This window comes from Pelmatolapia mariae, linkage group LG8, assembly GCF_036321145.2.
Source record: "Pelmatolapia mariae isolate MD_Pm_ZW linkage group LG8, Pm_UMD_F_2, whole genome shotgun sequence".
NCBI classification, from domain to species: domain Eukaryota; kingdom Metazoa; phylum Chordata; class Actinopteri; order Cichliformes; family Cichlidae; genus Pelmatolapia; species Pelmatolapia mariae.
Genome location: NC_086234.1, coordinates 21626318 through 21650415, shown reverse-complemented (window position 1 = coordinate 21650415; position 24098 = coordinate 21626318). Strand labels below are relative to the sequence as shown.

Sequence of the window (24098 nt, the reverse complement as noted above, 5' to 3'; positions counted from 1 at the left end):
TAGCGCAAACTCCCAAACACCGTCACCTTTAAGGGTTTTATTTGTCCGGTAATAACTCTACAATAATACAGTGAAACCCCAACAATCACACTTGGTGATAATGGGAGGAAAAACTGCACCAGCGCAGCAATGCAAAACAAGACGTTCTCTTGTTTTTTGGCTGTCGATTGGCTCTTGAGTGACGGGGGTAGGATAGAGTCACAGAAGTTTGCCATCAGTTTCTAACCAGGAACCAGGATCGATTGTCACACACATTGCATATATAACAGCAATCGCTGATTAATGGTGACTGCGTGCCTCCAGTGTCACCAGTTCAATTCTAGCCAGGTCTACACTCTCCTCTGTGGTTGTGTCAGGGAGGACACCTGGGAGCTTTAGCTGATGGTGTCCAATTGAAAATTTAGATACATCAGCAAACCCAAATGTCTTGTCTCTAATTGTGCTGTTCACCAAACCTTTGTTTATTGCTTTCTCTTTCATTCACCACAAGATCTCTTCTTCCTTGCATGCGTTTGCGTGCTCTTTTTCATGTTTTATTTTAATCCCGTGCCAGTGTGTAGCTGGAGGACACAGGGAAGGGGATGCTTCGTGGTGACTAATGGCTGAGAGTGATTTATGAGGAACCAGAGCTGTAAGATGCTTCTCCATGCTACATCATTTTGTATCCCTCTGTCATGCAAATTATCAACAGCTTCTGTTTCATGATGAATTATTTCCCAGACCTGCACTTTAATGACAACCGCCCTTCAATACAAGCGCGCATGTTGGATGTTCACTCCTACGCATTGCCATTCTCACAGATGTGCAGATGACAGCTTTGTTCAGAACTACATTCGGAGTTTGTGTCAAAAGAGAACGAAGGAGAAATGGGAGAAAGGTTAGAAGAAAAATGATTCTTTTGGAGGTTTTAACCAATGGGAGGCGGTTTAGCGGCAAAATGGGAACTTGGCTCGCAATTAGCGAATCCAATCTTGTAACCTGCAAATCAGTGATCAAGAGATTAAAGGGAGATGATGTAAAGCAAGAAGGGGATGAAGAGGAGGAGAGATTGATAGAAAGATCATAAACATCAAACCTAATTAGATGTGCACTGATGTTTCTTTACCTCTTTTATTCCATTATTTCGCGGTCAGTATCTTATTAACATTTTAAAAGCACAAGGCTCTTCAGAATATTCAGAAGGATCTAACCAAATAAGAATAATGTAGCTCAGGTGATTACAGCATAGACGAGTCATAGCACAAAATACAGTGCATATTGGAATTCCAGTCTCCTTCCTGTGCGTTTTTCTGCAACCCCTGACTGGAATTCAATTTAACCCCCCTTCAAATTTGCATTCAATATGTTTTCATCACTCCAGCTGCTTACTCTGAGCATTTTCTGCACAGTCCATCCCCCACCTCTGTCTCCCCCCATCCTCCCCATCCTCCCCACACTCCCCACCTCCATCTGTCAAACCAGAGTCCAGTCTCCACACGGGAGTCTTTATCACAAAGAAAAGCACAAAAGACGTAGTGCTGTTTGAAGACTGACAGGTAAATGGGATTTCCACAGAGACCGAGACAAGACTTGAAATTATCAGCACAAAGAGCCTGTGTTTTCATGAGGGCACCCACTTAGCAAGAGAAAGAAAGAATGCAGCAAAGCATGGCAAACAGACAAAAAAAAAAAAAGTGGTGAAATTGGACCTAATGTTCCTATAGTAAATGCAATACTGCTATGTAACATCCTTTGAATACTTACTGCTCTTCCTGTCGCCATATAGCTTCACAGGAAACTCGAGACAATTCGACTGAGCACAGGTTTATGTTCTATTTGTGGCTGAATTGGTTTAGTGTGTTATTGTCAGTAGAAGGAGGATTTTTGTTCCCAATATATCTTAATGCCTAGAGCCATGGCACCAGCTAAGGGTTTACATACCACCAGGCCACCCACGCCAATTTAACTTCGAGGCACTTCGGATAACAATCAACGGAAGGTGATACGCAACTGTGATTGGAGTGAAAGGAAGCGAAATCAGTAGCGCATTGTATTTTGTCATTGTCAAATCAAGACCATTTTCTCAGAAGAGTGCCAGCTGTCATTATCCTGGAGACAGCAGTAGCCAACTGCAGTGTCTGGAAGTTCAAAAGCTCTCCAGTCTTTGGAGGATTGCGGCTTTTGTTTGCTATGGCGTCCCCATTCTGGTTGAAGGTGAACAATTCATGAAATCAGCTGCTGTGTTATTTTTTAAGACTGCCTGTAAATTCATTGCAGGAGATTTGAAACACTGTAGCTTCCATTTCTGGAGTATGTTTTCAGGCATTATGTGGACCTCCTGTTTGGCCGTTGTAGAGACTATTCAATCGATCATTTTTATCTTTTTATCTGTGTAGGTTTGCAGTCATATAGGTCATGGTTGTCTCAAAAAATAAAAGAGAGATGGTTTCAGAGAGGATGAAAGGCTTTCTATGTCCACCTGGATAGGGCGTTATTAAACCTATAATAGTGGTGGCCTATGACACCATTATCAATTATAATGCAATCGCAGCAGGTGGCACGTCTTCAAGAAAGTTATAAAGAAGTTAATTTATCTTCAACTTGAAAGCACTTGAAATCAGCATGTAGGGTTGGTCAGACATGAATTGAAAACTGCTTGTCTTGTTGGCTTTGATCACTAAGAAAAAGGCATGTGAGGCAAGTTGTACAAGGGTAGTTCATGAACACTACTGCCTACCAATCCACAATTTCATCATGGGACAGCAAGCATGAGCATTCCTGCACATATCCACTTTCCTGCCTGACCATGCAGACTCATCCACGGAGACTTTATTTTACAATTCAACAGCTACACATGCACCCCAGGCAATGAACTTCAAAGTTTAATAGGAATGACTAGTCCGTCATGGTTTCCCAGCTCTCCGTGGATGTGTCAGCGACAGAGTATAATTAAGGTTTAAATCAGGACTGGTAGTTGAGACATAACACAGTCGTAGTGGTAGAAGAAACTGTTGCCACATGTACACCATAGCCCTAAACTTTTCTCTCACGTATCCGACAGAGGAATGTGTGAATATGCAAATGTCGGCAGTCAGATTGGACATTTGCCAGCTTTAACCTGTCAGTTTCCTAGTATATCAAACCTCAGTTTGATGGCTGGTTGTACAGCTAATAGTTCAGTGCATTTACCCACTAATGGATGGGCATCGTGTGTGGTGCTTCCTGAAGCTTTATCCAAGTAGTCTCCTAAACTACACAGATTATTTACAGTAGTGTGAATATGTCTGAAGCAGACTATTTCCTGCTTCCAAAATTGTCTGAAGTTCAAATGTGAAAACAGCTTGATAGTCAGTGACTGAGTAAGTAAGTGGGTGAAGGAGGAATTCAGACAGGTTGTGTCAGGACAGAACTACTACTCACTACTATGATTTATTGGTGATGTTTAGTTTATTGGTTAACATGTTTTATACCAGTGGGATGAATGATTGGGTAAAAAAGCAGAATGAATGGTTTATATGAAAGGAATCTTGTGAACTATTTTTAAAGAATTTGAAATAAAAAAGCTTAACTTTTCATCTAGCGCCATTAGCATTTCATAACCCAGCCTGCAAGTACAAAAATACAGAAAAAATAAACAAAACTTTTATTGGCAAATGTTAACTAGCATTTAGCTTGAAGCATGATATTTAGTGCCATTAATTGTTAATCATACCACAAAGAGCATTTCAACCAAGTTTTTAGTTGTATGTCTGAAAAAACAGATAATAGCACCATAGCTGTATGTCTAAATCGGTTTAAATGGTTGATATGACTGCAACTTCAGTACAAGCTGCTAATTTCCCTGCTGTTGCTGGTGCTAAATGGGCACGTCATGCCCTTCAACTCAATCCTGAAGTGGTTAAATTGTTTTTGTTTTTTTTCCCAGCTTCCAGACATTCACTTTTTGACAGACAATTTCAAAGGTCAGCTTCATCCTCTGACTGCATTACAGAGACGTTTTCTCAACACCTTTATTCTATTTTTTTTTTCAGTTGTTTATCTTTTATTCATACAGACAGTCTTTTAGAGATTGAAGATGCTTTTCTGTCTCAGACAGGCCATCTTTTTCTCTGAGTGTTTTTTAGCAAACAAGGGCCCGAGTGGAGTCTTTGACTTCTAAAACCACATAATGATACTTCTGTGAAAGGGGTACACTCAAACGAATTCGGGTCAGGGTAGGTGACTGGGGCTTATCTAAATTGTTTCTATGAAATTGGTTTTGCTCTGTGAAAGCCACTGGAACAATCCCACAGGGTAGGCTGATCCATTTCCAAAACATCCATATTTTCTATTGGACCACTTCACATCAAATCTCAGCTATTTTTAGACCTTTTAAAAAAGAGCCTGTTGTGTGTTGTGGTGTCCTAAAAGAGGTCTGATAGTCGTGCAAAAAGACTTGTGTGTTTCAGTGTGAGACTTGATCTAAGGGTGCAGCAAGTCTCGGACTGGGTGATCCATACCACGGTCAATCTCATTTGACCTCCAGAGCCCACTTTGCTTAATCAGTGTCACCACTTAACCGTACCCTGACCAGTTTAAAGGGATTCTAAGGAGTGCTTTAGTTGGACTAGAACAAGGTACACGTCTAGCCACAGTAGCCTCCATGACACATTACTGAAAACTGTGTTAAATAATGTATTTGTCTGTCATGTGTGTCACCACAAATGCAACACTGAAAAAAGCAGAGTGTAATAACAAGGAGTGAATATCTAAAAGCACACTTGGAAGCGTTAGGGTTAGGAGTAAAATTGGGCTTCGGCACTGACCCAATGTGAGTAGGACCTTAAAGTCAATCATTTCTGAGAATTTTTTAATAGAAAAATAGAAAAAAATACAATTTTATTCATAAATATACATAGAGTAGTCTGCATATACATCTTCCAGCAAGTTGATGCATTTTTATAAAGTTAAAATGACTAATAAAAATACATAGGAGTGGGCACCGGTTTGTGGCAGCTACCATGTTTCCCCACCATATTTGAATAAAGTGGCGGGGAAAAACATCTCCTTTGAGTAACTGTGTTATGTGTGTGGCCAAATATGGAATACACCAAAAGGTGGAGGAGAAGTTGTGAGTGTTTGTATGCCATTGAGGTGCATTTAAATTTGTGCCGGTACCTTAACTCTCAAGATACGAAGGATCATACCTATGTTTTATCATCTCAGATTGGATTCCCTTCACCACAGAAATTGTCATCTTAATAAAAATCTCATTCTCTTCCTTCTACACCTCAAGCCTCATCTCCAAAAATGAAGTCAGGCCTATAATACACAAAAACCTGCAGACATGTGCTCATTTATTCCAGATATTGTTAGAATGACTTATTGTCAGCAGATTAGACACGTGACCCTCCCGTCTCCAGATAGCTGACAACAACAGCTGTTTATAAGCTAATATTGTGCCAGCTAATGTTAGGCTTGAGTTTTCTAAAATCACAGTTTCCCTCTGATAAACAGTTTGATTACATTCTCACATCTTTTGAGCGTTTATTCATTAAGCATTAGAGCAAACAGTGTCCAACAATTTCAGATCCACTTCAAGGATAATCTCACTAATATCAGCTATTAACAGCTAACAGTAGCTAACAGCAGCAATAACAGCTTACCAACAGTTCAGCATATCCTCAATAACTCACCTCAGTATTGTTGTCACTGGTTAGAAGCGAGCTTCTCTGACTCATTGAACCGTGTCTCAGAGTTTTATATCCTCCTCCAGACTAAATAATAGTGCACTCCTATCACTCTGCATTGACAGCTGAGGTAAACAGCTTACATAAATAGGGAAAACTCCAGGGCGGATCTCTGGACTCTGGAGCAAACAGGAGCAGAAACAGACTGACCACCGCTGTACATTCTAAATGTAATGTTTTTGACTGCCGTATTTTTTGGACCATGAGGCCCACTGTCGATGAACGGGTCTGTTTTCATACACAAGGCGCATCGGCTTATAAGGCGCATTAACCTCCTACGATCTGGCGTCCACGTATGTGGACATCACATTTTGGGTTGTCTAGAAAAAAATACAAGATTTTGCTCTACAAGCAGTGGCAGTATAGTGTCCACTTACGAGGACACTATACTGCCACTCTTCTATTGAAATTTAGAACGAATGTTCTCATCTCATTTTTCTCAAAAACAAAAATCAGGTAAAAAAAAAAATCTGGTAATTCTTTGGTTTTACATTCATCAGGTCCCAAACAGCCCAAATAGCAAAGAGAATTTAAAAATGCATGCCATGAAAGAGTTCGGGTTCGAGGTTAATCGTAACAAAAGTCAAATGTTATTCAAGTCATTCTTGAATAACATTTGTGTGCAAGATGGCGCCGGTGTGTGTGGCTTGCCGTCTGTCACTGCCAGTGTTATGTTTGTTTGTTTTGATTTTATTGACTATTGTAATAAATGCCAACTCTCTCTTGGTGTATGATCGCCTAACCCTATTGGATCTCCGACCTTCTGCCAAAGGCTGGGCAAAGTGGAACCAAGCTGGACATAAAACTTTGCCCCCGCTAATATCGGAGATCCCGGCTCACCTGTGCCGTGTTCCAGATCCACCACTCCGGCATAAGTGCCGTCGCCGGGGTCGCCGGGCTGGCTTCCTGGTGAAGCTGAAAGCTTCTTTAAGGTATTCTCTTAAGCCCTTATCCAGAAAACAAGGAGCGGTGCCAAACCTCCGTTTCTCTCGGCGATCGTTGGATCCTGTCTGTGCCTGGCTGGTACCTGTCCTCGGCCTGGATGGGACGTCCCAGTCCCGAAAACCCTGCTCTCCTCGTCCCCGCCGGCGTGGTGTGAATCTGCGGAACCTGCGGCCTCTGTGTCGGGCTTCTAGGACGGCTAGCGACGGGGATCCGCCGCTTACCGCCAGGATTGGCCTGGTAAATGCTAGGTCCCTAGCGAATAAAACGTTTATTCTGAAGGATTTTTTCACATCCCAAGGACTGGATTTTCTCTGTGTGTGCGAGACGTGGCTGAGCGCCGGTGAGTGCAGCATCTTCTCAGATCTTCTACCTGGCGATTGCTGCTATTTTAATTCCCCGCGTATGTTGGGCCGAGGAGGAGGAATAGCTACGATTTTTAAAAGTAATTTCAAATGTAAGCAGCTATCAACCCCGTCGTTCACCAGCTTTGAACTGTCTGTGTTTGAGTTGGGCTGCTCTCACACAGTGTTGTGTGCGGTGGTTTATCGGCCTCCAAAATACAATAAGGACTTTGTGGGTGATTTTGCTGACTTCTTGGCTGAATTCATGCCAAAATATGATCGTGTTCTTATTGTTGGGGATTTTAATATTCACGTGTGTTGTCCTGATATGCCCATGGCGAAGGGCTTTTTAAACCTTATTGATTCGTTTAATCTGGTGCAATGTGTGACAGGTCCCACACATGAACGTGGACACACACTTGATCTTGTTTTATCTCATGGCTTTTCTGTTTTTAACATAGAGATTTGTGATGCTGTGTTTTCTGACCACAGTCCTGTGATGTTTGAAGTTCCTCTTGCCTGTGCCTCAGTTAAACCTCGCGCTGCTGCTCAGCGCTGTCGTGTTTTTAACTCCTCCACTGCTGAACACTTTTCAACAGTCTTTGACCAGATCTGTAAGATCCCGGATTTTTTATGCAGCCAGACTGAGGAACTGAGCTCATGGTTTTATTCCACCTGTCGGACTGCTTTGGACACTGTGGCTCCATTAAAAACCAGGCTGCCTAAAACTAAATATGAGCCCTGGCTGAACGACATGACCCGAGCTGTCAGACGCGACTGCCGTCGAGCTGAGCGCAAGTGGAAAAAGGACAAACTACAAGTGTCGTTCCAGATGCTGAAGGACTGTTGGCGTCAATATCAAAGAACTGTAAAAGATGCCAAAAGAAAACACTTATCTGACATTATTTTGTCAAACTGCCACAACTCGCGTGTTTTATTTAAAACTATTAACTCTGTTCTTAGTGCACCATATGCTGACTGTATCGAGCCCTCATCAGAAGCCTGTGAAAATTTTTTACACTTTTTTATTGAGAAGGTCTCCTCCACAAGGGCTCAAATCTGTCCTTGTGCTCATGACCCCTCAGTCTCTGTTTCCTGCTCTGCTGTCTTTGACAGTTTTGAGCCTGTAACTCTGTCCTTTCTAAAGGAGACTGTTGGTCGTCTTAAGCCTACAGGGTCTCCAAATGATGCTGTGCCTCCTCGACTTTTAAAAGAGGTGTTACCTACAGTTGGTCCTTTGGTTCTTGAGCTGGTAAACCATAGTCTGATGTCAGGCGTTGTCCCTAAAGATTTTAAGCATGCAGTAGTCAAACCCCTGATTAAGAAACCTGCTCTTGATCCTACGGTTCTTGCAAATTACAGGCCTATCTCCAAACTACCTTTTCTTTCTAAAATTCTTGAAAAGGTAGTTTACAGCCAAATAATGGCCTTCCTGGAAAAGCAAAATGTGTTAGAGGTTTTCCAATCTGGTTTTAAACCCTTTCATAGCACCGAATCAGCCCTTTTAAAAGTTTTTAATGACATATTTTTAGCAACTGATGCTGGGGACTGTGTTGTTCTTGTGCTTTTAGATTTGACAGCTGCGTTTGATACTGTGGATCATGCCATTTTATTCTCTCGTTTGGAGCACTGGGTGGGCATTAGGGGCACAGCACTGGAGTGGTTCAGGTCCTACTTGGCGGGGCGAACTTTTTGTGTCAGTCTCGGTGACTATGTGTCGTCCTCCGCTCCTCTCTTGTGTGGTGTCCCACAGGGCTCAGTTCTAGGCCCCCTCCTCTTCTCTTTATATCTGCTTCCTCTTGGTTCTGTACTGAGAAAGCACGGCATTGCTTTCCACTTTTATGCTGATGACTGTCAGATCTATGTCCCTCTAAAGAAAAAAGGCAGATACCTTACACAGCCATTACTTCAGTGTCTCGACGACATTAAGGCTTGGATGTCTGTTAACTTTTTAAAATTCAATGATAAAAAGACAGAGGTAATGGTTTTTGGTAGCCCCACTGAGACCCCCAATGTGTATGTAGATTCCTTGGCCCAGTATGTTAAGCCAACTGTCACAAACCTGGGGGTCAAAGTGGACTGTGATCTGAAGTTTGAAAATCAGATTAAGGCAGTGGTAAAATCTAGCTTCTTTCACCTCAGGCAGCTGGCAAAAATAAAGCCAATTCTTTCACAGCAGCACTTTGAGACAGTGATCCACGCCTTTGTTAGCACTCGGCTGGATTACTGTAATGCACTTTATATTGGGGTCAGTGCATCATATATTAGTCATCTACAGAGGGTGCAAAATGCCGCAGCTCGTCTTTTAACTGGCACTCAAAAGTTTGAGCACATTTCCCCTGTTTTAGCTTCACTTCACTGGCTGCCCATTTCTTTTAGGATTCATTTTAAAATTCTTTTATTTGCTTTTAAAGCTCTTCATGGCCTCGCCCCATCTTATCTCTCTGAGCTGCTACAGCCTTATACACCCACCCGCTCTCTCAGGTCAGCTGATCAGCTGCTCCTGAATGTACCCAGGACTGGGCGTAAACTCAGAGGAGATCGTGCTTTTGCTGTAGCAGCTCCAAAACTGTGGAGCGAGCTTCCTTTAGAGATTAGACAGGCCAGTTCTTTACCTGTTTTTAAGTCACTCTTGAAAACCCACCTCTTTACCCTGGCCTTTGACACCACGTGAGATGTTGGTTTTTATTTTTATTTCAGTTGTTTTTAGGTGATTTGATGCTGTTTTATCTTGTTTTTATTTTAATATAGGGCTGTTTTAATTTTATTTATTATGTGTTTTATTTATTTATCTTTGCTGTTTTCTGTTATTTTATTGTTTTAATGTATTTTCTGTACAGCACTTTGTTCCTGTGCTGGGTATTTTAAAGTGCTTTATAAATAAAACTGGATTGGATTGGAAGTCATTCTTCTTGCTTCCTCCACTTCCGTACCATTGATTCATTAATGTTGAATTCTCTCGCTGCTTCCTGTGTTGTTGCAGTATATTAATGACTAACCTCGTATTGTTCATGGATTATCTCAGGTGTTCTCCTGACTGAAGTTTGGTCCGTTTACAGCATCCTGCCATGTGATTGCATTTCTCACTAACCATCGGAAACCCTCGTGTTAACTTTTATCGAGTGGAAGAAAGTTAGCGTTTTGGACCCAGATTACTCCGAGTCCAAGAGGGTCCTGACTACGGTAGCCGTAATGCTCCGACAATCCATCAAGCGGTGCGGCTTCATAGCTTTCCAAAGTCGTACTAGAATATTTTTTGACAGATTTTTTAGTTCCGTGTACCACATACAATCAGTTCACGGTCAGTAAGCACAACCAGAATTCATACATAAGGCGCACCGGATTATAAGGCGCACTGTCGATTTTAAGCGTGCCTTTATAGTGCGGAAAATACGGTACAATGTAACATAAATCAGTCATGAATCAGTCATCTAACTTTTACTAAGGTGTAATGCCTCTACAACAGTCTTACTATAGCTTTTGTAAAAACCAGCTTTTCTAATAGTAATGTGGACTACAGAACATCACTATATTAATATATCACAAATGTTTCACATACATGTGAAGGAAGCGCACTGCTGCTGCATGGTGTTTTGTGGCATGTGTGGGATGCGGATCATCAGCGATGTGGCGACAGAACTCAGACGCACTGACACATGTACATATGCACACTTACACGCTCCCACGCACTTTATTTAGCAGCATTAATCATGGTATCTTTGGAAGTTTCAGAGGAGGTTCAGAGAAACCATTTCAGCTTCAAAAAGATTTTTTTTTCTTCCCTGCTTTCTCCCGCTGGTTCATTCGTCATTATTATTACAGGATTAATCCTCGTCTCTCACTTCTTCACTATTGCCGTCTTAGCGTCTTCCTCCCACCATCTCATCTTTCTGAGGTCTTTTTTTTCTGAGGTGATGAAGAAGTCGCATCTCTCATGTGGATACTGTAGCAAATCCAGCATTTCCACAGTCGGCCTCGATAACTGAGTCATCAGGTGATGCAATCAAACATTTCCCCTGGTTCACACTTCTGTCGCTTCTTCGCTTTGTTGTCATTCACGGGGTCCGAATAAATGTAGATGAACTGTATAATTTCTTGTGGGATAGATATAAAAACACTAGCATGGGAAGCCTTCAGCACAGAGCACACACATACTGATAATCATACAGAATAATGAGTACATGCTTTGTCCTACAGTCATAGAGGGCATTTATGGCCTTTCAGCTCTTATGTAAAACGCATTAAATAAAATAACAAGGACACACACATTTGCAACCACAGGACTAGACAGTTCTGAGCCTGCTCAGTTAGTCGGTCACCTGGAGAAGTGGCAAGGTTACATGAAGGCTGGTATTCCTGGGCACACAGATATACACACATTCAATGAATCTGTGTGGTCCATGACGATGTAGCTGCAGGCCCACCCACAAGTCACTGAAGGGTTGGACACACACGACGCTGCTCCAGGTTTTTATTGGAAATGAATTTAGCCCAGGCATACACCCATACAAGCCTTAAATCATCCATTCTCATCTACGGCGGATTAATTATTTAATGGTCCATCATGTGCAACCGCTGTCCTCACACAGCTCCGAATATTAATACAAATTTAGGTCACATTTGTATTCTGCTGCTGTTTGATTATGCAGAATGGCGGACTTGATGATTCAGGGCAATTTCACGGTGCCAACATCGAAGTAGTATCAGCGGTGGATACATGAGAGCTTTCTGGGAGGGATCTTCCTTGTCTTTGTTGTGCAGATTTCTGAGACAGACCGATGTCTTTCTCATGAACAGGCTGAAATTTATCCTCTTTTGTTGCCAGTTTTCATTATTTTTTTGGCCGGGTGTCTCTCCAGAGATGAGGCAGCGAGCAGCCAGACTTCCCTCCATGGAAACACTTGCCGTTGGAAAATAGAGCAGCTCGCGTTTTCTGCCAAAAGGCGGCTGTAAACTAATTTCAACCCTCCCTCTCACCTACACGTACGTGTGCAACTTGCAAACACAAGTACGTTTAGCTCCAGAAAATTAATTCAGGGGTTTGAACACAAGTATTGAGTGAAACATTCAGGATTTACAACCATCGTTTTTTTCACAGTCCCCCATTTTAAAGTTTAATTTCACCTATTAACTTGACCACAAATTAGTTTTAAGTACTTTGAGGCTTCTTCGCAGGCAACTAGTTTTGTGTCACTTAGCAAAATGTGATGAAGTGATTGATTTGACCCTGACAGAATGTTTCCTGCAACTCCTGGGTTGCTTTCGCAGTATGCTTTGGATCACTGTGCACCGTTACTATGGAGCATTTCCAATCACCTTAGCTGCGTTTGCTTAATCTGAGCAGACTGTATAACTCTAAAGCTGCTTGTGTCCTTGGAAACAGTTTTTATAGTTTGTACCACATCATCGATTATAAACTTTTGACAGATTCCCTTTGGAAACCACAAATACCAAAGTCGTCACACTTGCTTCTCAGTGTTTTACAGATGACGATATATGGTTGCCATTGTAAGCTACTCCATGGAGTCTTCATACTTTCCTTGATCCTTGATCTTAGGCTGCTGTCACATACATCTAGAGACTGATTGGTGACTGGTTGGCATGGGCAGCATCTAATATGTCCTTTCTGAGCTCCATGTTGTGCTCATACGCCACTGTGTTCGTCCACGGCCATCCAGCATTTTGTTTTCTTAGAATGTACTGAATTGTTAATGTGACCACTCCTAATCTTCTCTGCTTTCTCTGGTGGATTTCTGTTGTTTTTTTTAAGCCTAAGGATAGACTTTTTCACTTGTACTGAGAGCAGATTTCAAATGTAAATACTACATTTGGGATCCACTTATAACCTTTTACCAGCTTTTGAATCAATAATCCAATTACCGCTGGTCTTCTGACCAAAAATAATTGCTTTAAGCTCGTGTTAAGCCAGTATTCATTCTGAGTCTTTATTCATTATAGAACCGTAGCTGAAATATTTTTGGAAATGTCTAGAAATTTGGGGACCTACTGTATTGGACCTTGTTATATCCTAATATTAAAGCATTAATCCAGTGACAAGCGTCACCTTATCTTTTCTTATCTAAAATTCTCCCCCTAAAATTCACATTCTGACCTTGTGTTTACCCGTCGCTCAAGTGAAAATTGGCCAGAAATGAGAGGAGCTTGCTTAAAAGTCCAATTGTTTCTCCCCACAAACGAGAAACAAATTTGTAGACAAATACAACCTTCACACAGAAAAACAACTTATCTTGCACCCCTCATTCAAACTGAGGCTTGTTTGGCATGCCATTTTAAGTGTGCATTCATCTCAACTGAAGTGACACAGCATGACTGCCGCAGGGCCAAGCCAAAGCCTCACCATTCTATATAATGATGCTGTTTGTAATTGAAATCAAATTGAAAATCGCAACCACCCTAATGAAAGTTTCCTATGTGACAAGTGGAAGGTTCCACAGTTTGCTTTTCCGTCTGTTCCTTTCTCTCATTTCCTTCCTCCCTTTGTAAATTTCCAGTTTTGAGTCTTTACATCATATCATATTTTTCCTTTTTTGCCCCTTTTTTCCTGCTGTACATCACTGATTCTTTACCCGATTCATCTCACCTTTTAGATTATTCTGCTTTTATTTCCTTGCTTTTTTGTTTGTTTGTTTGATCATGCAACTAAAGTGGATGATCGCAGAATTTTGTCGTTGGTTAAGAAAAATCTATTCACAATAACTAGCCAAGAGACACTGTCAGAAATGCAAATACAAAGGGTTTATATCTAGGTGCAAACCACTGGTTACACTCAAGAACAAGAAGACTAGATCAAATGTTTCCAGAAAACGCATGAAAGAGCCTGCACAGTCCTGAAAAAAATCAGCTAGCACTGCACTATGAACGCATACTGCAAAAGCAACCCAAAGAGTTTATGAAGGCCAAGTCATTCGCATGATTTCAACTAAATAGAGCATCTTTTTCAGTTATTAAAAACAAAACTGAATGTAGAAAGACCCAGAAACAAGCAGCAACTGAAGGCATCTGCAGCACACAGGCCAGGGAGGAAACTTTAAAAAAAAGTAGCACGCAATCAGTCAAGAGGTGTTGCTAAGTGGTATATAAAATACAATGCTGGAAAGCTATTAAACAGTGACTTTTAAAATATATATATATATCATAGACCTAAATGATGCCACCCTATTCCTGCCTTTTCAGTGATCGACGCTCATGACACATTTGGGTGCTTGTGCTTGTTAAGGATTGACCATGCTAAATATGCCCTCAAAGACAATCTTCTACCAGCCATCCAGCAGTGATTTGGTGACAATCTATGCATTTTCCAGCATGATGGAGCACCTTGTCACAACGCAAAGGAGATAACCAAGTGGCTCCATTTTGCATCCATGGCCAGAAAACTTTCCAGATCTTAATCAAATCTATAGTCAATCCCCAGAAAGCAGGTGGGCAGGCAGAAGCCCACAAACTGATCTACTTCAAGCACTGATAAGGCAGGATTGGTTCATCTAGAATTTGACCCAGAAGCTAACGTTCTGCATCCCACAGAGAATTGTAAAAGTTATGAAGAAGAAGGATCAGGGCTGTAAATACTGACTCTTTGTGATTTATTTGCCAATAAAACTCTAAAAGCTGTGAAATATTTGTAATTGTTTTTCACCATATCATAGAAAAATGTTTAAAATAAATCTAAATAGAAATTCATAATCCAGTATCAGCCTGTAAAATCTAATATTGTTCTGCCTCCAATTTATTGTAAATTCAGCATCCCGTACCATTCACCACTACCTCTCTGTCCCTCCTCGCTGCAGGGGTGAAGGCGGTCTTCTCCGGTCATTATCACCGTAATGCCGGGGGCTGCCACGGTGGCCTGGACATGGTCGTAAGCTCGGCCATCGGCTGCCAGCTGGGAGAGGACACCCACGGAGTCAGGGTGGTGGTAGTGACTGCAGACAACGTCATCCATCGCTACTACAGCCTGGAGCAGCTGAGGGCTCGAGGCTTAGACGAGGACCTCAAGAAACTCCTGCAGGCCTGAGCGAACACTCAAACAACAATGAAGCTGGGTGTTTTGTTAACCGACTAGTATATTTTACATTCAGCACATTGTTGCAACGTGCTACAGTATTATGAGATCACTTGTTCTAATCAGACAGGAGATTATTCTTATGGTCTACCAGACCCAGATTTGGGTTCTCCAACGACTGAATCATCAAAAACTCTGTTAATTTCATCAAAGTGAAAACAACATAATTTAAATAGTTATGAGAAGAAAAGCAGTGAATTCAAAGCCAGCAAAAATGTCAGTCACAGGTAGTCAAGTGTACAGAATCTTCCAGTTTATTTTGTCTCGACTGAATGTTTTCTTGCAAGCATCTCTTGGAGGGTTAGATGTTATCTGTGCTTCCCACTCTCCTAAAAGCACCACACAGAGATCTTTGAATGTGTTTTAAGACTCGTGGGTTCTTGTATTGACAAGTGCAGTCCTCCTGTATCTGAAGTAGCATCACATCCTCAGGCCACTAGCTCGGTCTGTCTGTGCGGTCCAGTGTATGTGTTATGTGTGTGACTTTGAGCATATCCAGAGTTTTCCATCTTTAAAAGAAGATTCCAACTTAAAACAGTGAAGCGGGTTTGGGGTTTGTTTGCTCAGTTTGCCTTTGGAACATTCCAGAGGCATGATGGGAGATGTAGGACACAACAAGAGTATGTAAAAAGGATGAGACTGAGGGGGGGAAAGTCCACCTCAGCTCTTGTTTCTTTAATGTAATCAGTTCAAAATTGTGAAAAGTTGGAATTTTCCTTTTAATGTTCCTAAATTGTCTTCTTTGCTCTTCCTGCAGTCTAATGCCTTTTTTGGCCATCCTATGCAATCTTTAACATCACCTTATGATGTGTGTATGTGTTTTCTGTTTAATGTTGTACATCTGTCATCTCTTTGTTTGTAGCCCCCCCCTCCCTCTTTTTAGCAGTTATCAAGAGTCTTTTAATATAAGCTGACCTCACAGATTGTTCTTTATCATTGTCAACTACAACAAAACTGACAATCTCACTTTTAACTAAGACTAGTTTTAAGCTTGCTGGTTTTTCATTGGTACAGTAAACAAATCCACCACCTTTGCTGTGACCACCTTAGAAAAAAAACAGACTTGCCCATGTTTGAACATTTATACACTTGAGCTGCAGCTCTGGCTCAGGTTTGGAGAGAAAGTAAACAGCGAGGTTGATATCTGTGTGATAAAATGGAAAAACTGCCAAACAGAGAAGATCTCCAGGCCAGGACTTCATGTTTCATGCCGTAGTCGTTGTTTACAAATGCAGAATTTAGATTGAAGCTTGATTTTCATTTTTAATTCCAGCATAAGCTCGCCACAGACACGCTAACTTGCAACCGAAACCTGCTCAAATGGGAGTGGACATTAAAGCTCCACTCTGCATATTCACATTCATATTCATACGTCTGTACAGATTACACGCTGCGCTACTTAATGTGCTCATGAAGGCAATTTAAAGCCTAGTGTGGTGGAATGGTGGACCCCGCCACTAACAAGGGAACCTAAATGAATAGGTGATTACACAATGTAAATAAATTGGATGGCAAAGGAATTGGGACCATAAATAGTTTCTATAATAGCTCGTGATTTAATCAGAATCTCTCGAAAAATTTAAGATGGCATCATATTACCCATGAATGACTCTGTAGTGCGAGTGTTGCAATATCCACCCGTGGCTCCCAGTTACGATTTTATTGAAGCATAGATCAAACTGACTGTGATTTTCTCTCACTGTGACGGAGAGAAGCAGACGAACGGCTCAGATGAAAATATTTCATCATTAGGCTGGAGCTTGAGTCGAAATTTACAACGCGGCAGCTCACACTTCAAGCACACCTAGTTCGCTTTAATCCGCGCACGTCGGCGTCTGTGCGGCAAACCAGACCTGGAGACGTAAATAAAGAAATGAAGTGCAATTGTCCGATGAAAGCCAAACTTAAGGAGGTGTCAGACCGATGATGTGACGGTGCTGCGGTGTGTCAGCAGGAGGAGGAGGACAGTATTTCCTGACCGTTTAGTCACAGTGTTAACGGTCGACTCGCTGCAAGCTTATTTGGGAGCCAACGGTCCTGGAATTGTCTTTTAAAATGGACGTTTCTGAAACTAAATGACTTTCTTTGTGAGCCCTAAATCACTCTACTCAATTACACTTTCCACACACAGACTCTCACACTCTCCCTGACCGACTGGGAACCTAACAGAGTTGTCATGGCAACCATTTAGCAACACATCTGTGTGTGTGTCTCGGAGAGAGACTGCCAGTGTCGGAGAGTGTGTGTGTGTGTGTGTGTGTGTGTGTGTGTGTGTGTGTGTGTGTGTGTGTGTGTGTGTTCGTCCGTGGTCTGGTGGGTACTGTAGGTGATTTTCCATTGGCGATGTGATCACTGACCTCATTTCACACTGACGGATTCTGTCTCTTTTCCAAAAAGTCGGCGTGCGATAGAGGGAGGAGGCGGCATCTGAGAGGAATGGATAATGAGCGTGATGTGTGAAAGACGACTGAGTCCATCTCCTTCATTTCCTGTCTGAGAAGGAACCTTATGTCCTTATCTATTTTTATATCCTCCCCGGTAGACGAGCTCAGCCACTTTGTTCTTTTATCTGTTTTGAGGATGTGTGTCTAAATGTCGTTTTTGTGCACGTTTCTTCCATAAATTTGTGTGTGTGTGTGTGTGTGTGTGTGTGTGTGTGTGTGTGTGTGTGTGTGTGTGTGTGTGTGTATATATATATGTTGGGGGATGGCATTACACAACTTTGACTTGTTCCTGTGTTGAATTCTAACGAATGACCATACTGAACAATATTACTGTGACAGCCAATTGTATTTTTATAATAAATGTTGATTTTTCTCTAACAGCAACGAACTCTGTGATTTCTTTCTTCTTCTTTTTTTTTGTGTTCATTCGTTTGTAGCTGTTACTACTTTACAAGCTCAGCTCACACAAACAATTTCTCATGCATGTGTCTAAACAGCAGTGAGATGTAGTGTTAATTTGTGTTATACAAGAACTTTGGACACTTCTGAAATCCGCTCCCAGGAAACAACATTGAGCCATCTCTGAACTCCTCCTCTGTTATATTTTATACTTTTATAACCAAGATAGGCCAGTTTCTTTTAGTAAACAAGGCGTATTTTTTTTTAGGAAGTAGAAATAGTACACGTAGAAAACGTTTTAAAGGTGCACAGTCAATGGCTACTTTGTTACACGTGTTCAAGTCCTAATATCAGCCAATCACATGGCAACAACTCAATGCATTTAGCCACGTCAACATGGTCAAGACGACCTGCAACTTAAATTCCATTTATTCAGAATGAGGAAGAAAGATAATTAAGTAGTTTTGAATGTGGCATGGTAGTTGACCCAGATGGTAACAGATGCTGATCTACTGGGATTGGAACGGACACACCCATCTCTAGGGTTTCTAGAGAATGGTCTGAAAAAGAGAAAATGTAATGAGCAGCCATACTGCTTCAACCTGATAGGAATGTAAATAAGCACTCATTACAAACAAAGTATGCACAAGAGCATCTCTGAATGCGGCACATATGAAAAGTCGAAACAAATGGGCTGCAGCAGCAGAAGACCACATCGGATGTCACTCTTAGCTCAGAATCAGAGTACTTTATTAATCCCTGAGGAAATGATGTCCTCACAGTTGCTCCAAGACAGAACAGTAAGTAACTAAATTAAATGATACAAAATATTACAAAGTTACAAAAATAACAAAATAGCTCCAATTATAAATATCCCAGTATCTTACGCAAAATTAAATATATATAGTTGGCACTGACGGCTCCCTCTTATTAGATTGACTTTGTAATATGCGTTTTGCGCAAGTTTACAAATATCGAACAACAGCAGACTGGAAAAACATTAACTCGTCTGATGAGTCTGGATTTCTTCTGCAACATTTGGATGGTAGGGTCAGAATTTTGTGTAAACGACATAAAAGCATGGCTCCAACCTGCCTTACATCAACATTCAGGCTGGTGCTAGTGGTGTAAGGGTGTGGGGGATATTTTCTTTACACACTTTGAGCTCCTTAGTACCAAGTGAGCATGGATTCAATCCCACAGCCTACCCAAGTACTATTATTGACAATATCCATCCCTTTATGACTGCAGTTTCCTCATTTTGTCCTGGCTGCTACCAGCAGGATAATGTACCATGTGACAAAGCTCAAATCACTGGACTCTGATGGCCTCCACAGTTATCAGACCTCAATCCACCTTTGGAATACAGTGGAATATAATATTCACATCTGGATGTGCAGCTGACAAATCTGCATCAACTGTGCGACGCTATTGTGTCATCATGAACCAAAACCTCTGAAGAATGTTTACAGCACCTTGTTGCATGGATGACACAAAGAGTAAAGGCAGTTCAGAGGGCAAGAAGGGGTCCAACTTGGACTAACCATGTGTCCCTAATAAAGTGGGCGCTGAATGTATACTCCTATAAAACTGTAACGTTTAAGCAAAGGTTGACTAAAGCAGATCTAGGTTCAGTCTAGAAGCAATGTTGGTTAAATTTGCCCCATGATGGAGTTGGACAGCAGGAAGCAGGTGCTATCTGCGCACTAATCCAAAAGGGAACGTCTCAGCTAGTGTTTTGTTGACTTTCTGAGAACATCTCAGCTGGACGCCGCCTGGTGACGTTCTCAGCATGCACATCTTTGAGGGACAGAGGATGTTACTTGGCAACTCTTCAGGGCAAATTGAGGACATTCTGAGAACCTCCAGAGGAAGTCATAAAGCAGAAAATTTATATCATAATCAAAAGGACACTTTTTCTAAGAACTTCTCCAATAATCAGTGAAGACACAGGATGTCCATCACCTTTAGAAAACACCAGCTTCTTTATAGCGCTGTAGTCCAGACTGAGATTGGTGCGGCTATATCGTATTTTTATCGCCATCACAGCCTGAAACACATTCTAAGAAACACTTTTCTTACCTTTTAATCCACAAAAACACTGGAGTTGTACAGCTATGAACAAACTTTGATTACAGCACTGACCAATTCAATCCAGCATTCAAGATATTTCTCAGACTGTGCAGGCCTAACTGAGACTGAATACATGAACCACCTCAGAATATATTGATGACTATTCTTCTTCCTCTCCAGCAAAACTTCATCCAATATGACCTGCAAGCAGTTGCACATTTTTAATCAATCAATAAAAAAGAAAGCGGAACAAAGGGATGAATAGTTAAACTTTAGCGAGGGAAAGGTCAGCACAATAACATCAGCAAAGTCTTGTTTATTTTCCTTGTACTCCTATTCATTAAAGTTTGCTTCTCCGCTGGTCGTCCATGCAACCCCCTGCGGCGGCTCTATGCGCCACCAGGTGTGCCTTCCCCGCAGGTTAAGAGCCACGGCTCTGCAGGGTCTCTGCATGAGCACAATTGTGCTGTTCAGGTCGGAGCAAATGAATGTCCATTTCGGGCGGTCTGATTGATGTGAGATTGAAACCGCCTCGAGGACTGGTTATTTATGACATCGAAGAAAATAGAGACCCAGGGCGACATGATCGAGCAACGCCTCGATTCACAAGAAAATGTATCAGACCTGATGTATGACATGCATATCGACTGTTCAAATTCTTTCTGAGTAAATATTAGAATCTGTTACTGCTGAAAAACAGATGTCATGATTGTGTGACAAGGTGGGAAACCACGCATATGAGCTTGAGCGACAACACTTTTTTGCATGCAGTGTTCTGTCGGGTTGAAGTCAGGACTCTGCGCATGCCAGTCAAGTTCTTCCACACCGAACTTGCTCGTCTACGTCTTTATGGGTCTGGCTTTGTGAACTGGTCATGTTGGGAAGGGGCCATCCCCAAAGTGTTCCCACAAAGTTGGGAGTATGAAATTGTCCAAAATGTCTTGCTATGCTGAAGCATTAAGAGTTCCTTTCACTGTAACTAAGCGGCTGAGCCCAACTCCTGAAAACAACCCCACTGTCACGGGTTGCCGGGGCAAGCCGTGTGTGAATTATTTAGGACCCAGGAAGCAGCAGCTCTGGTGCAAGTGAGTTTAATAAAAAAATGAAGATACAGACAGCAATGGCGAGGGTGAACGTGAAACAGGAAAACCTAAACTGGGCAAAACTAACAAAACAAACCAGAAACGAAGATGCAGGGAGGCACAGGAAAATACACCGGAAGACGGACAGAGAGAAGCAGACGAACCAGCAACTACTATGACAGAAGACACGACTTAAATACACTCAGAGAAACACAGGGAGATTACACACAGGTGGGGGACACAGCTGGGAGTGATTAACGTGACGAGACAAGGGAGGCAAACTGAAAACACTCACATGAGACGCAGACCTTCACAATAAAACAGGAACTTACACATGCAAGGACACAGACTAAGAAACGCAGACTTGACACAGGAATACACGGGCAGAAAAGAATAAACACTAAACTGAGGAAAATCACAATAATAGAAAACACAAAACGCTGGGTCAAAAAGACCCAGGATCATGACACCCACACCATAATCCTCCTCCACCAAACTTTACACATGGCCCTATGCAGTCTGAGAAGCATTGTTCTCCTAGCAATCGCCAAACCCAGACTCGTCCATTGGTTTGCCAGACAAAGAAGCCACTCCAGAGAACATGTCAGCGTGCTTTACACCAATGCATTCTACGGTTTGCATTGTGCTTGGTGATGTAAGGCTCAGATGCAGCTGCTCAGCCATACACACTGTTCTTGTGCTAATCTGAAGGCCACATGAAGTTTGGAGGTCTGTAACGATTGACTTTGCAGAAAGTCGGTGATCTCTGCGCACTACGCCCCTCAGCATCTGCTGTTTCCGCTCTGTAATTTTACATGACCTACAACTTCATGGCTGAGTTGCTGTCGTTCCCGATTGCTTCCACTTTGTTATCAAACCACTAACAGTGGACTATGGAATATTTAATAGTGAATGCTGGAATTCACTGAGCTCCTCACAAATGTTTGTAGAACTGATTGATTTGATTTGATTCACCTGTGACCATGAAAGTGGTTAGAACCCCTAAATTCGATGTAAAGTCGAGTAAAAACTTTTGGCCATATAATGTATAAACAAGATTAAGGGATGTTATAAACCCCTATGCCATGTCACTTTACGATACCCCTCATGGCAAAATGCAATCCATGTTTTTGTGATGTACACTGATCCAGTATTTAAGAGTACCATTTGCACATAAATACCAATTTTTAGCCTTTCCACAAAGCAGAAACATGCCTGGCTCAAAGGGAAAGGTGAATAATGATGGTTGTAATCCATCATTTCTTAGTTTAATCTCAAATCCGGGGGATCATAGGCATACCACGTCAGCAGGGATGTGCTAAAATGTGGTATTTTCACATGAAAGTACAGACACCTCGAACATAAGTGGAATTCTAGTCAAATATTCCACACATTCCCCACACACAGCTTTTAGTCCAATACTTTTATTGCTTCTTTGTTGCTCAGTGTAATTTCTTTGAAAAAATATAAAGGCTTTTACACAGACACACAAAGTTCCCATAGGATGACAGCTTTGTGTACAAATGTGCTTCCTGCTCAATTCCTACACGTTTATTTTACTGTGACAGAGTGACAGATGAAAGCTAGTTCCTGTTTATTGATGTAAAGTGCTGTCACAGTGTCTTGGAATGCTTACAGGTGTAGAAAAGAAACACACACGTACCTATAAAACAGACTACACACGCATAGAAGCCTTTTCCACAACACTGTTTTTCTCACACGAAAGCATATCAGAAGTGGGCGTAGAGGACGCGGGTCATGGGTCACTTGCTTTCCAACACCCGTGAGAATCTTACATGCAGGGTGACAGCATGAAATGGAGGGGTGGGGCTGACATTTCAAAAGTGAGAACAATAAATCACCAAGGGCACACTAAAGAGGTTATTTTATATTTTGGGTCCTAATGGAATCCAAGAAGTGATCATTACATGGTGGCAAGAATAATTTGGCCGTCCTCCGTGCTGTTGGATGCGCGAGGAAAATTACAAAGCAGACAGAGCGCTAGGTGAAGCAACCAGTCGGCAAAGCAAAGAAACGACATTCAGCTTGGCACCCTTCATCACAGTTCTTACACTCATAGCGGTGACAGCCGAGGCACTTAAATTACATGCTCCCATAGATAGGGCTCTCATTCCCATTGTTGTAATGAAAAAAACTAATTTCACAACACAAATCTTCTGAATTATAATACTCGAGGACTGAAATCCACGTTGTTTGGCTCTCTAAAATTACTTCATGTGCAAGTCTGAAGGGACTTGCAGTAAATGGGAGATTTGTGCTGTAAACAATGAGAGCACTGAGAGTTTTATCAAAAATTAGACCCAGGCTGAGAATTGCTCTCTAAAAGGATTTGTCTGGTTGTGGCATACGTCCTGATAATTGTGTGATATGATTATTAGCTTAAAAGAAAGCGGTTCGTTTGAATTGAACATCTGGTCACGTCTGCTCTGCTCCCAGGAAGAAACCTTTTCATTAGAAACAGCTATGTATTACCCAGAAGTTCCAGTTTAACCACATAACTCAGCAGCTTTAAAGAGACAGTTACTAACGTTTTGGGTTTGAGAATAAATATACATTGATTAGGGTGTGATTACATTTTTAACAAACTCATGTGTTCCATAAACTTAAAATTAATTAATTAAAAATAGATATGAGCCAGTTTCAGGTTGTGGATCCACTTAATGGCATTTCATGTATTTGGATAAAGATGGCCACATATGTATTATTGCCAAAGGCATAAGCATTCACGTGCTGCTTTATCACCTGATAAGGGGTGCCCTTCACCACCGAAACAAAAGCGTGAAGGAAAGAGACAATGCGACCGGCATCTGGATAAAACGTCATCCCCTCCATCTCCTGAACTGAAGTCTGGGCTGTAACACACATACAAACATACATAAAAAGGCTATTTCTCTACATCCAGCGAGAACCTCATAAATCTGGGGAAAAAAATATGTTTTATTTTTATTGTAGAACCAGGTTTAATCCCAACATTCATTCTCCTTTCTGTGAACCAAACATAGCAG

At 41.7% G+C, this 24098-nt stretch overlaps 1 protein-coding gene across 1 annotated transcript in view; it reads left to right on the top strand.

Moving 5' to 3' along the window:
* The window catches only part of cpped1 (calcineurin-like phosphoesterase domain containing 1), a 49614-nt gene extending 32212 nt beyond the window's left edge, over nt 1-17402 (top strand). The window contains exon 6 of the mRNA XM_063481538.1: nt 14800-17402. Within this exon, the coding sequence (XP_063337608.1) occupies nt 14800-15026 (227 nt within the window). The 3' untranslated portion in view covers nt 15027-17402. The remainder of the gene's footprint in view (nt 1-14799) is intronic.
* Nucleotides 17403-24098: the final 6696 nt, after the last annotated feature.